The sequence below is a fragment of the Pterocles gutturalis genome, unplaced genomic scaffold (genome assembly GCF_000699245.1).
Source record: "Pterocles gutturalis isolate BGI_N339 unplaced genomic scaffold, ASM69924v1 scaffold10395, whole genome shotgun sequence".
Lineage (NCBI taxonomy): Eukaryota > Metazoa > Chordata > Aves > Pterocliformes > Pteroclidae > Pterocles > Pterocles gutturalis.
This window is the reverse complement of record NW_010138393.1, coordinates 127,737-141,683: the sequence shown is the minus strand read 5'-3', so window position 1 is coordinate 141,683 and position 13,947 is coordinate 127,737. Positions and strand designations below refer to the sequence as shown.

General features: G+C 42.7%; 1 protein-coding gene across 1 annotated transcript in view; it reads left to right on the top strand.

Annotated features, from left to right (window-relative positions):
* The first annotated feature begins 7,462 nt into the window (after window positions 1-7,462).
* HMBOX1 (homeobox containing 1) overlaps window positions 7,463-13,947 on the top strand; it is a 59,853-nt gene continuing 53,368 nt past the window's right edge. The window contains exon 1 of the mRNA XM_010082990.1: window positions 7,463-7,548. Coding sequence (XP_010081292.1) covers window positions 7,526-7,548 — 23 coding nt within the window. The 5' untranslated portion in view covers window positions 7,463-7,525. The remainder of the gene's footprint in view (window positions 7,549-13,947) is intronic.

Here is a 13,947-nt window from a genome sequence, read left to right as displayed (position 1 = left end):
AGCTCTTGAGGATGTCAGGTTCTTCCACAGCGTACTGCGTAGCCATTCATTTGAGCAGTTCCAGCTGGTGAGAAGTTTAACTGCAGCATTATTACAGCCATAACCACCCAGGTATGGACAGCACGAGACCATGCTGGCATAGGCTTGGTAAGCAGAGATGCTCACATGTAACGATATTCTGCAATGGCGCTGCACTCACAGTGTGCAGACGTTACGCTTGGCAATACAGAATCTCATTTTAGTTGGCATGTCCATTGCTACTCTGTCACTGTATTCCTAGCAGAAAACTGTCAAGGTAATTAGTGTTAATTGGGATTTTTTTTTTCTTGAATGAGCCTCTCATTTATTGCGTGTTTGGCCCAGACTTGGACTTGAGGATTTGGCAATCTCCCACCTGCAGTTTTGTCCAGATTAACGTATATGCCTTACGGTGTACGTATCCACAGAGTTCAAAACATAATCCCTCCTGTTGGCATGTGAGTGCTTTAAATCCTTGTTCTACTTTAGGGTATTGGTTTGCCCATTGTAGCTTTATAGGAATTAGCTGGGATGGGATTGTTCCTTCAGCTCTCTGCTTTTGCCAGTTGTCTTCTGACTGACATGTGATCACTGATTTTGTGACAGCTTCTGCTCTGTTGCAGTGCAGTGTCAAACATTTTGAACCGAACCACTCAACTGAGAGTCACCATCTCCTTATGTTCTTTCTCATGTGTGAATGACCATCTCACTCTTCCTTGTCTGTTTCAGTGCTCAAACTGATCTAGGTGGATTAAGATGATCTACGTGATCCCTAAGGAAGTGGTCTTTGTAGCAGCCATTAGCTATCACTCTTGGCCATGAGTTTGTGTGCCTTGCTGTCAATCTTCCGCTGTTGAGATTCACTTGTAATTTTACCCAGAAAGGCTAATCCACATCTGGCCTTTGGTTACAGGCAAGTTTTTAAACATGATTGTAGAGGGCAACATACTGAAGTTTGGGAGATACAACAGCATAGGTGCTTGGTACATGAATCCTGAAGCTCGTTTGTAAGCAATAATAAAAATATAACCCAGGGTTCTCTGTTGGAACACATCTGCAGATGGGTCTTGATGACAGCATTTCATTTTCCAGTTGCCATTAAGAGCAAAGATAATGATGTCCTTTTACTGAGACTGCAATACCTTTTCTGTATCTCTGGGACTTCTGGAGTAACTTGTGTCCTCTCCAGTGAAATACAGATGAACTTTTCTACCTTTCTGGAAGCCTTGGGTGAGTTTGGGAAACTTTGTGATTTTGTGACCTCAGTCTTTCTGTAGAGAGGACCAGTTGCTAGTCAGCGTCAAAATGGAGCCTGGCCTCTGGCTTGCACTCTAGGCAATGCCACTAAATTTGGGTAAGGAGGCTTCTTGCGGGGGGGTGTTGGAAATAGGAAAAAATGTTGACTGCAATCCATGGCTAGTTGTTCTGTGGAGATCTACCACGAGACACATTGTGGAAGCAATAATTTGCTTGCTTGATTTTTTAAGTGTATCAGCTGCGGCTTTATCATAAGACTGAGGAGTGTGTTTTCTAAAGGGGAAAAGGCTTGTTTTGGTGGTTTCTCATCAGTTAGAGTTCTGAGGAAGAAGAGGATCCCATCAAAAATGATTTGCTGTAAGCTTGGCAAGATGCTACTCTGTTTGCTCACCATAATCCCAAAATATGGCTTTCTCCTGGATTGTAGTGTGAAAGGGTTTGGTAAACCAACACAGTCACAATAACACGAAAACCAGCTTTGTTTGAAGGTAACTTCTGAGCAGTTTTTTCAAGAATTTTTGTGTTAGTGAAGATACGCTCTCTTGCTCTCCTTTTGGTCTGCTTTGATTCACTGGCATGGATTGCCCAGAGAGGTCAGAGAGTCTCCAGCCTCAGAGATACTCAAAAGTATGTGGATATGGTCCAGGGCAGTCGGCTCTGGGTGGCAGGAGGCTGGACAAAATGACTTCCATGGGTCCCTTCCAACCTCAGCTGTTCTTTGAATCTGTGATTAGAAGGTCACAGCCTGTCCCTTAAGGTCTCTGCCAAAGCAGTTCATGCTGTGTTACCTTGTGGCTCCACCAACATGCTGCTTGGAAACATTGATCCGAGGGAACCCAGAAGCTGCAGCAAATGCAGTGGCTGCTTTGCTTGTTTAGGAACAATTCTTGATGAGAGCTTGTCGCGCATCTTCTTGAGAGTCTGCACAAGACCATGCTTGAAGTACAGATCAATGTACTGACTTAAAGTAGTGATATTTAAATAACTCAGAGCCTGGAGACTTAAACAATTCTTCTATTTGTGTTGCAGTACAGTGGCCGCATGAAACTGGATGCTGCACGTCACCAAGCCACGGTTTGTGCTCAGGAGGTGGCAGTTCTTAGAGAAGGTTCTTAACCTTGCTTTCCAGGGCACAAATGTAACACATCTTCAAGTCATACGGTAGAGCTTTTTTTTCTTTACTAATAGGCCTATTTTGGGAAAATGGGCTAGAGAGTCCTAGATTAGCTTTAGTATTTTGGATACTAGTCCTACTTTTTGTGCATGCACCTGGATGAATTATCTTTTAAGTTCTGATAGAATTGCAGTACCTGGAGTTTTAAAAGTGTTGGGTAAACAACAGCCTGTCTGAACATCTCCCAAGAATAAAGAGCTCTAAGCTGGCAAAAAAAGGCTTAACAGGAGCTGCTGTCTGGAATCTGAAGCTGCTGCAAGTCAAGTTAGAGTTAACATAACAAATATGTGCTCTCTGTCTAGGTTAGGATGACCGTCCTTGGGACTGTCAAGAGGAGCTTTTAATCACTTAAGGATTGTTAGGTTTATCCTTGAAGATGGGAACATCCTGCAAAATACATAAACTAAATGTGTACTTAATGAGTATGGTTGGAGCAGTCAGCCAAATTAGTGATTAGTACCATCTGAAAGGAACCTATCTTCATTTTAATGTCATTATAGTACTAACAATCACACCCACCGACATGAAGACCCCACCCCACGTGGAGACCCTTCCCTTCAGAGCATGCCTAGTTCAGAAGTGGGGTGTAACCAATATAGTAATTAGTTGACCAGTCATGGATGAGGAGGCTGTACTGGGGTTGTGGTTAAATGATAAGAACAGGTATGTAAACTGTCGTGAAAAGTTCCGAGGGGCTCTAGCTTTGTGGCTTGACCACCTAACACCGGTATTATGCAGTATTGAAATAAAACCTGATCTCGGCTCTGTGCCTTGTATTGGTTTATTGGACACTGGGCAACGAACTCTGTCTGTGAGGCAACAAAGCCCGACACACTCAAAATAGAAATCAAGTACAAATTCGTGATAGAGAGGGTGATTAACCACTGGGATCAACTGGAATGGATGGATCCTTGCTGTCTTGCTGGTTTTGAGGCAAGGTGCCTTCTGGAGATAAGACAGTAATTGGTTTGTCTTTACACTCAGTGCAGAGAAGGTGAAATGGATGAAACACAACAGCCCGTGTTCACCGACATGTGCACACTTCCAAGCAGAAGACCTAACGATTCCTACAGAGCTCATTTCAGTACATCATTTAAAGAAAGGACGTAAATGTTGACATTTTCTGTTACTAGGAGGCTCTTGGTTTGTAATTACACATGGGTTGGGAATCTGCCTCTATTGTGAATTCAGCAGTGGTAGAACTTCATTCTCAGGGCTGAATTTTCTCATTTTCTTCACCATCCATTGCACCAGGTTTATCAGCAAGCTGAACCTCGCTTCTTCTGCATTTCAGTAGCTGGTTTGGTGATAGTCCTGTTGTAGTCACGGGGCCTGTGTCCTCAGGCAGATACCATGCCCAGCCACAGATACCATCCTGTGTGGCTTTAAGCCAAGAATTTAGCACCTCTGTTCATGTTTTACTTTTGAGAAAATGGTGAATGCTTCTCTTCCCCAAGGACAAAAGCTTTTAATTTGTTGTTTGCAAAGCCCTTTTTAAGAACTGAGCAAGGAAGGTATTAGTGAAATACAAAGTGATGGCATTATTTTTTACAATATGACTCATTCAGAAATTAAAAGGGAAAATTAATTTCTCTTCCAAATAAGTGATATCAGCCTCATCTTTACCAAGTGACTTCCTCCTTGCTTCTGCAGGGCATTGTGGATCAGGGTGAGCTATATTTCGAAACATTTAATTGCCCACAGTGAGAATTGAAGAAAAGTGAAGTGGATCCCAAGAATGTATTAAAAATCTGAACTAAAATGAGAATGATTTTATGTCAAGTGAGACAAATGCAGAGTTGATACTCCAATGCTTCACACTTCCACTTGTCCTTGGCACCGAGAAAATGAGATTTTTAATATCTGAAAAACAGATTGCAATGAGGACTCATCCGTAGTAAATTTAAGCTGCCTTTATAGCAACTTAAGCTGGGGACAAGATTGTTCATTACATCTGATTCTACAACTGTGGCCATGATTTCCATATTAATATTGAATTTTTTTTATTGTCTGTATCAGAAATAGGAAGCGAAGCTGGTAGTTTTTTCCCGGCGTTAACAGATAATTTATTTAATGAATAGCGTGAAAAGGGCAAAGGTTTGTGAGTTCTTACCTTGCATCTCAGCTGTAGATTGTGGCGACAGCTGCAGCTGCTTTTGCTGCTCTGATCAAACCTGGTTTGGTGCTTTGGTTTTGCTAAAAGGAGGCTGAGGGAAGGAGGAATATTGATTCATGATTTCAGAATCATGATCCGTTGGTGGTGGAAGTTACACTGTTTGCAGCTGAATTATTGGGGCCAAAATTATAGGCAAGGGGTCTCTTGTTTCCCATCTGATGTCCCCTTAAATTACAAAAAAAGCAACCTTTACATGTGTATGGGGGCAGGGAGGGGATTTCTGTGGCCCTGAACTTTAGACCAACATTCAGTCAAAGCCCATTTGTAACCTGTGTTCAATTGCAGCCGTTCTGTTCTGGCATCAGACGGAGGAAGCAATAGCTTCCTTTCCTTTCTGTGTAACTGTGTTGGCTTTCACAGTTCCAGCTACCAAGGCAGTCTTGAGGATTCCCTGACCTGCCTTGCTCCTTGGCTCTGTCTTTGGCAGTTGCGATGGCATTCAGACTGTAACGGTGCTGCCTCAACCTTTAACATAGCAAAAATTGGGCATTCCTCTTGTTTTCTCATCAACTCTTTACTGTTTGTTTCTGCTGAAAAGCCGTCATCCTCTGTCTGTGCTCACAGGTCTGGAGTCTCTTGGAAAAGCTCCTTTTCTGTCTTCTGTTCACATCCCAAATTTGGGCTAGATCCTAATGGCTTTTCATTTATAACGTCTGAGGTGTTATAACCATTTTTTTCTCTTCCATTAGTATCACTGATATCATTGTCCTGCCTTTGTCATCTTGCACCTGAGTTACTGCAGCCTTTTCTTTGGCTCTGTACCTCGTCTCCCCGTGTTCCAGTTTTAATACTGCGTTTCATGATGCTGGACTTTCCTTTCCTTTTGTGGGTTTTCTTCCTTGCTTCTTCCATACTCCTGACCCTGGAAGCAAATCTTTCTCTGAGGAATCCAGTTCTCCATCATTAGCCTCTCCGACCTTCAGAAAGTTTGTATATATTTAAGTCTAATTTGTTCCTCTTTGGAAAACAAAACAGCTCTCTGTATTAAGCTCAAAATTTGGCAATAAGTCAACAGCATGATCTCATATTTTTTGTGACTACTTCAGGGAAAATGTTTTAAATGCAGTTAAGGGATTTAAGAGAGAAGTGTTTCAGTGTAGAACTATCTTGAAAAGGTTTGGGGTGGCTGACTGCGAGGGACCTGCGTGTTTGTCTTTTCCATCCATCAGTACTTTGGTGGCATGATTTCTCTCCCAGACCCCAGGACATGACCTGTGTTCTGCTGGGACCACTCATCGTTGTCTGCGACCTTACTCTGGGTGACCTCCTTTCCTAGAGAGGAAGAAGGCAACTCGAGGCATAGATACAGTCCAAACGAATTGTTTTGCAAATGGCAGCAGCCAGCTCTCAGCAGCTCCCCTCCCTGAAAACACCCGGCGCTTTCCCTTGCCACATCTGGGTGGGAGCGATCATGTTGGGGCAGGCTAAACCCCCTGGGAGAGCCGCTGGCCAGAAGCTGACTGCTGCTACTTTGGGAAAATCTCCTTCAGCCCAGTCGTTTTCCCTGAGAGTTCCTAAGTTTTTTCACAAAGAAAAAATCCACATAAATGATGGTATAGCCTGCGTATGTCATGTCCAGTGGTCTCCATCTGCATAGGTGCAGTTCTTCGGTAGCAGGTGTGATAGGGGAAGAGCCATGCTATGACATCTGGACCACTTTTAACCACCGAGAAGATGCAAGATGTGTCTGTCCGTTATATGATTATCCCATGCAAATCCCTGTGCTGCTCTTCCCGCTTGTTTTCCATCCCAGCTCACATACGCCCATAGCCTGCAGTGTGAATATCCTCTCTAGTTCTCTCCGCCTCTGTCTGGATATAATATCCTGCCACCTTCTTTCCCGTTGGTTAATGGCTTGACTTTTTAAACACTTTCAGTCCACGTCAGTTTGTGGAGAAACACATCAGCGGTGATAGCTAAAGAAAATTCTATTAGGTCATTCCTTTTCCAGAACATAGTACCTGTCTTCTAAGCTCTTTGCGGATGTTAGCCAAATAATCCTTTTAATAGCTTTTGTGAGTTAAAAGGGTAGGTAACTGTCATAAGGCTAAATGATTGCATAGATTAATTTACTTGTGGCCAAAAGAAATCAATTGTAATTTAAATTTTTGTCTCTGGACTGATTACGCTACCAGACATCAACTTTCTCCTCAGGAGTCTACCATGTGCCTTCAAGTATATGTCTGTGATTATATATAGGTCTGGATTAGTCACAGCTTATCCAGAGTAATGGGATTGAACATTTCCAGTTTTTAACCTGTGGGCATACACAAGCTCAGAATACTCAGCTGGTTCGCCTGGTTTAGATCTGTGAAATAGCCATTTATAACTTGAGTCGTTATAGATAATTCATAGGCTGTTGGGATGTAAAAGATTATTTACCAGACTTTAAGGCCATGGGTCCACTGCAAACCACGTCAAAGCTCCCACTGAAGGCAAAGGGAAGAAAGAGGGTGAGGCTTTAACCTTCCATTAAAAAAAAAAAAAAAGAATAAATTGAAAGATGATACAAGAAAAGTCAATGATTCCAAGGAGCATTTTTTTTAACCATGGTTATATTTACTGGTGGGTATCCATTCTACTGCCTTTCAGCAGAGGGATGGATTGGGTGATGGAGAAGGATCCTGAAGGTGCCTGTCTTTGTTTTTCTGGTTTTGTTTGTTTGTTTGTGTGTTTTTTAACTGAGAAGTGGTTTGGTGCTACTTCCCACTGAAACTGCCATAAGGTTGCTCTCTGTAAGCGGGTTGTGTACCTGTAAGTCAGATAACAAGAAATCAGAATGTATTTACCTTTCGTAGAAATCTCTAACATTCTTCTGTCTCTTAATTGTGTCTTACAGAATGGTGAATAACACTGAAGACCCTCGAGAGGCTTTATAACGTCCCATCCCCATGTAAAGTATGCTCAGAACTTTTCCAGTAGTGTAAGTACAAGCTAAAAAACCCACAAAAATCCATTGTTGAGAGCTCAAGAGTTTGGGTTTTTTTCTGTTAGTTTGTCTAAAAGAGCAGTGAAATGGTTGCTATGATTATCAGCAGTTACTAAATTGGAGAGTTCCCCTGGTTTGGTATTTGCTGGTCATTTACACCAGGGAACAGTAGGATTTAATTCCTCGCTTGGCCTGGCTGATATCTTATTTCTACTTTTCTGTTGCTGAAAGAGAAGGAGAATCATGCAGTCCTTAGAAACTTGGCCTTGATCAGAGAAAGGGTATTGTTCAAAGAGAGATCTCCATACACCTACTGAACATACTAGAGGGATATCAGAGCTGTGCAAGAGGCTTTAGCACCACTGCAGACTTGGTGAAAGGGGACGAATATGCCATTGATGTAGGATTATATAGCAAAGGCAGGAGACCTAGAGCACCTGACCTGGATGTGTTGGTCCAAGCAACCATTGCTGTATCTTGGATTGCAGTATGAATTGAGGTTTAAATCTCAGGCTTGAATTTGAGTCTATTAGTTTATTCTTTTAAATGACTTCTGTCATGAATCTTCAGTGTAATTGGTACCCATGCTATTTCTTCAATAAATAAGCAAATGAATTCAAAGCTTGAAGCTTGTCAGGCTGAAAGGAGAGGCTTGACCTGTGTTGTGCTGTCATCCGTCTCTCTCCCTGGCCAGTCCTGTACCACGGTTCCCCATACCTCTTTCATCGGCACGACCAAACGTTCAGTGGCAATCAGATTCTTGAAATACTTTGACCTCTTGACTTCTGACTGTGCCTCCTGTCAGACTGAGTTGGAAAGCAAAATCCTGTCTACAGAATAGGTCGCAAGAAACTGGGCTGCTGTGAACGCGGTTACATTTTCCCAGATGGATTATCTCACGGATGAAGATTATTCATCTAGTGCTTGGACATTCATGGTGCAAGTGGCAGTGCAGTCACAGAGGGAGTCTCAGCAAAAAATAACAAACCAGGAGTTTGGTGTTGGAAACCAAACTACCAATGTATTTTAAAAAGGCTTCTTAATACAGTGATTAATTAGCTATTTTCTGTTGCTGGTGGCTTAGTCTTCTATTCAAAGCTAGTGTTTTCCTACTTTGTAGCTGGTCCCCTGAGCCACCTCCTCTTCTTTCTTTTAGCTGGAAATGTGTTGGATTTCAGTATTAAAATCACCACTTGAAATTGTAAAGACCTAGTTCACAGGAGGAAAGAAGTCTGGAGGTAAGGCCACACTGCCCCGTGCATCTTTGCTCCGCTGGTAATTCAGAGTTTGCAGAGTGATCTTAGAGCTCCTCTGGGCTTTGTGTGAGCACAAGGACAGTCTGGCAGCTTTAGCTGTGAATCAGACTTCTAACATAAATTTCCAAACTGTGAATTTTATAGTTTTAATTCCCTGTGCTTTAGCTAGATTTCAGTGGTGTTCTGCCCCTGTGCAGTTTTTAGCTGGATATCACGTTCTGTTGCTTTCTGGAATTATTGTGGGACGTTGATGTGCTCTGTTCATCAGCTGCCATCCCTCCATCAGAGCAGTAGTAGCTTTTTCGATTTATTCCAGTATATGTGTAGTTACTACAGTCATTGAGAATGCAACAGAAATATAGGTGAATGATTTTTGACTGGGTGAAAGCTGGGGTGAACCTATTTGGAGAGGATTGGAGAGTATTAAATTAGAGGAAATGGGCCAGGATGACCCAGTTAGGTATAAAGTTTCCAGATTAAACCATAGATATCTTTTAAAAAGAGTAACTGGGCATCATGGTTTCAGAAAGGGAAAGAAAAAAACCAGAATCTTAAAAAAAAAAAAAGTTTTAACTTAAATACTGGATAAGATTAACACTGAACAGTTTTAGAGAGTAGTTTGGTTGCCCCTACCATGGGGGAGCATCCTCTGTCAGAAGAGCAAAGCTGCTATTACCATTTCACCTACCTAATTTTTAAGCCGTAGCTGGATGAGAGTCAGTACTTGTGAGGGATCTGAGGCATGGTGTGAACACAAGACTCTTGATTTTAGTCTCATAAGAATTATTTATTTATCTGAAACTAAGTCCTTCTGTAGCCAGTGCAAGTATATCTCTATTGGTTTCTTCATTAATATAATGGGAGTAATTACTTGTACTTCATAGGATCACAGCAGTATTGATTAATTAATATATGTTAATAGTAAGATATGTCTGCTGGTATTTGTGTTGCATATTTCAAACCATGATTTCTGATAGAACTAGACAGTTTCAACATCATCACTTAAAGTTTACCTGAATTCTCAGGCCGTTGCTTACGAGTCTAGCTGCCAACAATGACAGAGCTGTCTTGGGGAGTAGAAGCCTGCTGAGTGGAAAGAAAATCAGCGTGAGTAATGCAGATGAAAAAGGACTAGATAGAGGCCTTGTCATCGTTTAGGAAAAACAACAGAAAGAAAAGAACAAGTATGTGAACGATACCAAAGTCAGCGTGCACAGAACAGCAGTGGAGTTACAGCGGCTTAGAAAGCCACCATATGGCTGAGCTGCGTTAGTTGTCCAGCTTCCTTGAAATGTAACACAACACACGTTAATTAAACCTGAGTGAAAGAGGACTCGGGTAATTTGCTCTTTTTGTCTTCAGTGACAAGGTATCGTGTAAATAGTTGGTGGCTGTAGGAATGTTCAGTTGGTATTTTAAGCTTCCTTAACTGAAGCAGTGTCTGAGCCCGTAGTTTTACTTTAAGATAAATCAGATGAGTTAGTTCATGATTTCACAGGCAGTTAAGCCACTCTGAAAGGGACCTAAAAGAAGTCTTGCTGCATATGTGCCTCTTATGCCTACTTCTGCTTTTGGCCAAACCGGCTTGTCCCCATCTGTGGAGTTGGTAATAGCAATAATCTGAGCCCTCTCTAGGCTGGTTCAGCTCGCTAACCCAGGCAGAAACTAGCTATGGGTTGGTTCATGGGTTGACTGGGTTAGTGAACTGAGCTGGTCTGTGGGTATTTCCACCAAGTCCTGGAGCTGTGCAGGAGAGCAGCACCAGCCCTGGCTGCAGCGATAGCATGGTCTCAGGTCAGTTCACCTTCTCTCATGCCTCAGGATTTGGATCTGCAAGTGTTCTCCTCCTGCTCTGAGGTGCAAACAGAAAGATTTGAACTTGCCCTGAGGATGTGGACTTGGTCTTCTCTATGTCATGCAAGAGGAAATTTCCCTAGTTCAGGTCTAGGCTACACAAAGAGGTGTTTGTTGCTTTAAGAGCATTAATTAGGATGTGTGTTTGTTTTTGAAATTATTTTAAATAAAATAAAGCTCTAATAGGGAAGCAACTGTGGCCAAAAGCCCATGTTTTTGCCTTTATGATTTATATTCTTCAAGGAGACACTGTTATCTGTTCCTGAGTTGTTCTCCAAGTATAATCTCTGTCTTCACTAAGAGTGTGTGCCAGTAAAACTTCACTTGCAAACTTTTCTAGTTGAAAAAAATTGCTTTGTAGTTAAGCACAAAATTAGGGGTAGGTAAGCTTCAGTTATTTGCTGGGTTTGGATTTTAGTTTTCTGAACTATCCAATTTCCCTGTTAAGAAAGTGTGTTGGTTGTGACTGCTGGTGATAGATCCTGAGGGAGAATGAAGGTTCCTGAAATACTTCAGCATGTCTCTTGGTGCATGGAAGAGAGGTGGTGGAAATCCTGGTGATGGCATTCCTTGAAACTTGTCCTACACCTTGTCATATCTGATGCTATAGATGGACCCTGTAGGATGGCTGTATGTGTGGTGAGAAAATGCTCCACGTTTGGCCAGGCGCTTGGTCTGCCTTCTTGCAGAATGCCAGTGTGGCTTCGAACAAATCATTTTGACTTGTCTGAAAGCCAGTACTGTTCTGTGAGCTCTTGGTCTCAAAAATTAGTGTCGTTTTATTTCCCTGACTCACAGGGATATTCTGCAGAAAGATGTGTTTCAAGTATTTAGATACTCCGACTAGCAGACTTACTAGAGAAGAATTCTGAGATGCTGTCTGGATTTTAGGAAAGGATTGGTCAAATTCTGGAGTGAACTGAAGGAGGCAGAAGACAGCAGTACACCTACCCCTGTAGTCATGACAGCTGCAAATACTTGACTTGCCAGTCTGGTATCCAGGTTAAGCCCACGTCTCAGTTTTATCTCCACAGTGACTCTGTTTCTTCGTGTGCGTTAAAGACGGTACTTCAGTGGCAGTGAGATCTGCTTCGCTGCGTAACTCGAGCGCACAAGTCCTGCCCCAATTCTGTTACAGAGCTTATATATCCAAAGTTTAGTCTTTGACTCCCAAGTCCAAGAGCTCCTTCTTTGCGCTTGGCACAGGCTGGGGCTTTGGTTCAGCACTCGGCTACCACTGCAGCTTTTCTCTCTGTTTGTTAGTCCTTCTGATCCCTCATTCTGCCCTTGAATCCAGCCTCAGAGTTTGAATTCCTGCCTCGCTGCTGTAGAATTGCACCAGTAGTAGGAAACCCAGATTTCAGAAGTAGGGAAGGTTAGGGTTAGACAGATAAGGTGTCGGTGTGAATCTGTCTGTGCCTTGAGTAGAATTCAGAAGTATCTGGCTCCCAGCCCTGTGCTTAGTCAGGGGTCAGTCCCTTCTGTAAGACTTGGATTATGACAATAATTGGCATTTATGTTATATTTTTGCCTTGTAAGATCAATCTCGAGTTCTCTCTCTTCTCCAAAGATGTAAAGCGGATACTATAAAGCAGAGTAAGTTATTTACCCAAGTGGAATCAGTGGCAGAACTGCTGGGTTTTGCTTACTGCCAGTGTGCCAGCATCCACTAAAAAATATTTTGTCAGCAGTGAAGAATTTCAAAGACTGAGCTTATGTAGAAGAATCTGGGTTTTGGGCTCTTTAACTAGCTGAAAAACTTGAAGCCTTCTGAAGAAATGATATGTTGATATTCTGCTCTCAGCTTGCCTTCTATAATTTGTGTAGCGGTGAGTATTTGATTACGTTGGATTTATTTTCAGAAGTTTCAGGCTGCTCTTATTAACTGTCACCATTTTGATCGAAAGCGTATGGCAGTGTTCTGCATTCATAAGACAGTGTTTTGCATTCATAAACAGAACCGGTGACGTTTAACCTCGATAGATCAGCTTGTAGTCTGATTTCACTCCTTGCTGCGATGTAAGGCTTTCGTTTCCCTGAGATGAGAGCAGTCATTACATGCATTACATTTTGTTTGTGAATCAGGATGAATGGGAGTAGAGTCCTCTTTGAAAATCAGAACTGAGAGATGCAACTGCAGGAGATAATTATGCTAACGTATGGATAAGGATGGCTCTGTGTTCGTTGACATGATGAGCACTTCAGGCCTGACTTTTTTTTTTTCTCTCTCTTGAAAACTGGTACAACTCCACTGAAAATACTGGAGTTGCAACTGATGAGCGTAAGCGTTGGCTCAGATGAGTCAAATCCTTAATCGTCTGTTGCGCCCCAGAATTCATAGCATCAACTACTGTTTTGAAGGCAGCTTTGCTTAATATGGTGCAAAGCTTTGGGCGTTTCTGAAACATTTAAACTGGCTGCGAGTAAAAGGAGATGCTCTTGTTCAGTAAGAACAGGAAGGGCGAAAGCTTGAATTTCAGAAGACTGCATATGCCCTAAATGTCCCAATTTTGTTCCAACAGTGTCTTATAGCTGTACTTCGGGGGTCACAGTCTTTGCCTCTCAATGTGTGTGCACGTTGTGACCCGTTTACTTTGTGATGTGTGTCAACCGCTCTGTTTGCGGAACAGCCATAGCTCAGAATCCAAGTCCCTCTCTTGAGCATCTTGTAAGAACCAGCTGCATCCTTTGGGCTGGGTGGCGGTGGGATGAGATGTAGAGAAGGAAGGAGAAGTGAATGAAACTTTGCTTGGGTCCTTGGATCTCTTAAAAATGTATGGAGAGAGAAACAATCTTGCGTAATATAAAGTGTGGTTAAAAATTAACAGGCTGGGCAGCTGGCAGTGGAGTTTCTGTGTAGTCATTGGTTCTGATAGAAAGCATCCGGAACCATTGTTCACTTGAATTTGGTTGTTGAATATCAGGCTGGTTGATAAGCAAATTATATTGCCTTTGGAAACAGCAATGCCATCCTTAATAGCCATTCTTGCTTGCTGTCTAGATCAGAGACCCAACAGAGAAGGGAAACGTAGCAGCCCAGACGTACCGAGCGAGGGTCCTTATACCAGTGCATGGTCTGGGAACTGGGCATGCAGAGCCAGCGTAGCTGCTCTCTCTGCAGTATGTTGCATCAAAAACAGCGTGAGCAGCAGGACAAAGGAGGTGATTCTCCTGCTCTACTCTGCTCTCATGAGACCCCCTTGCAGTGCTGCCCCCAGCTCTGGGGTCCTCAGCACAGGACAGACACGGAGCTGCTGGAGCGGGGCCAGAGGAGCCACGGAGA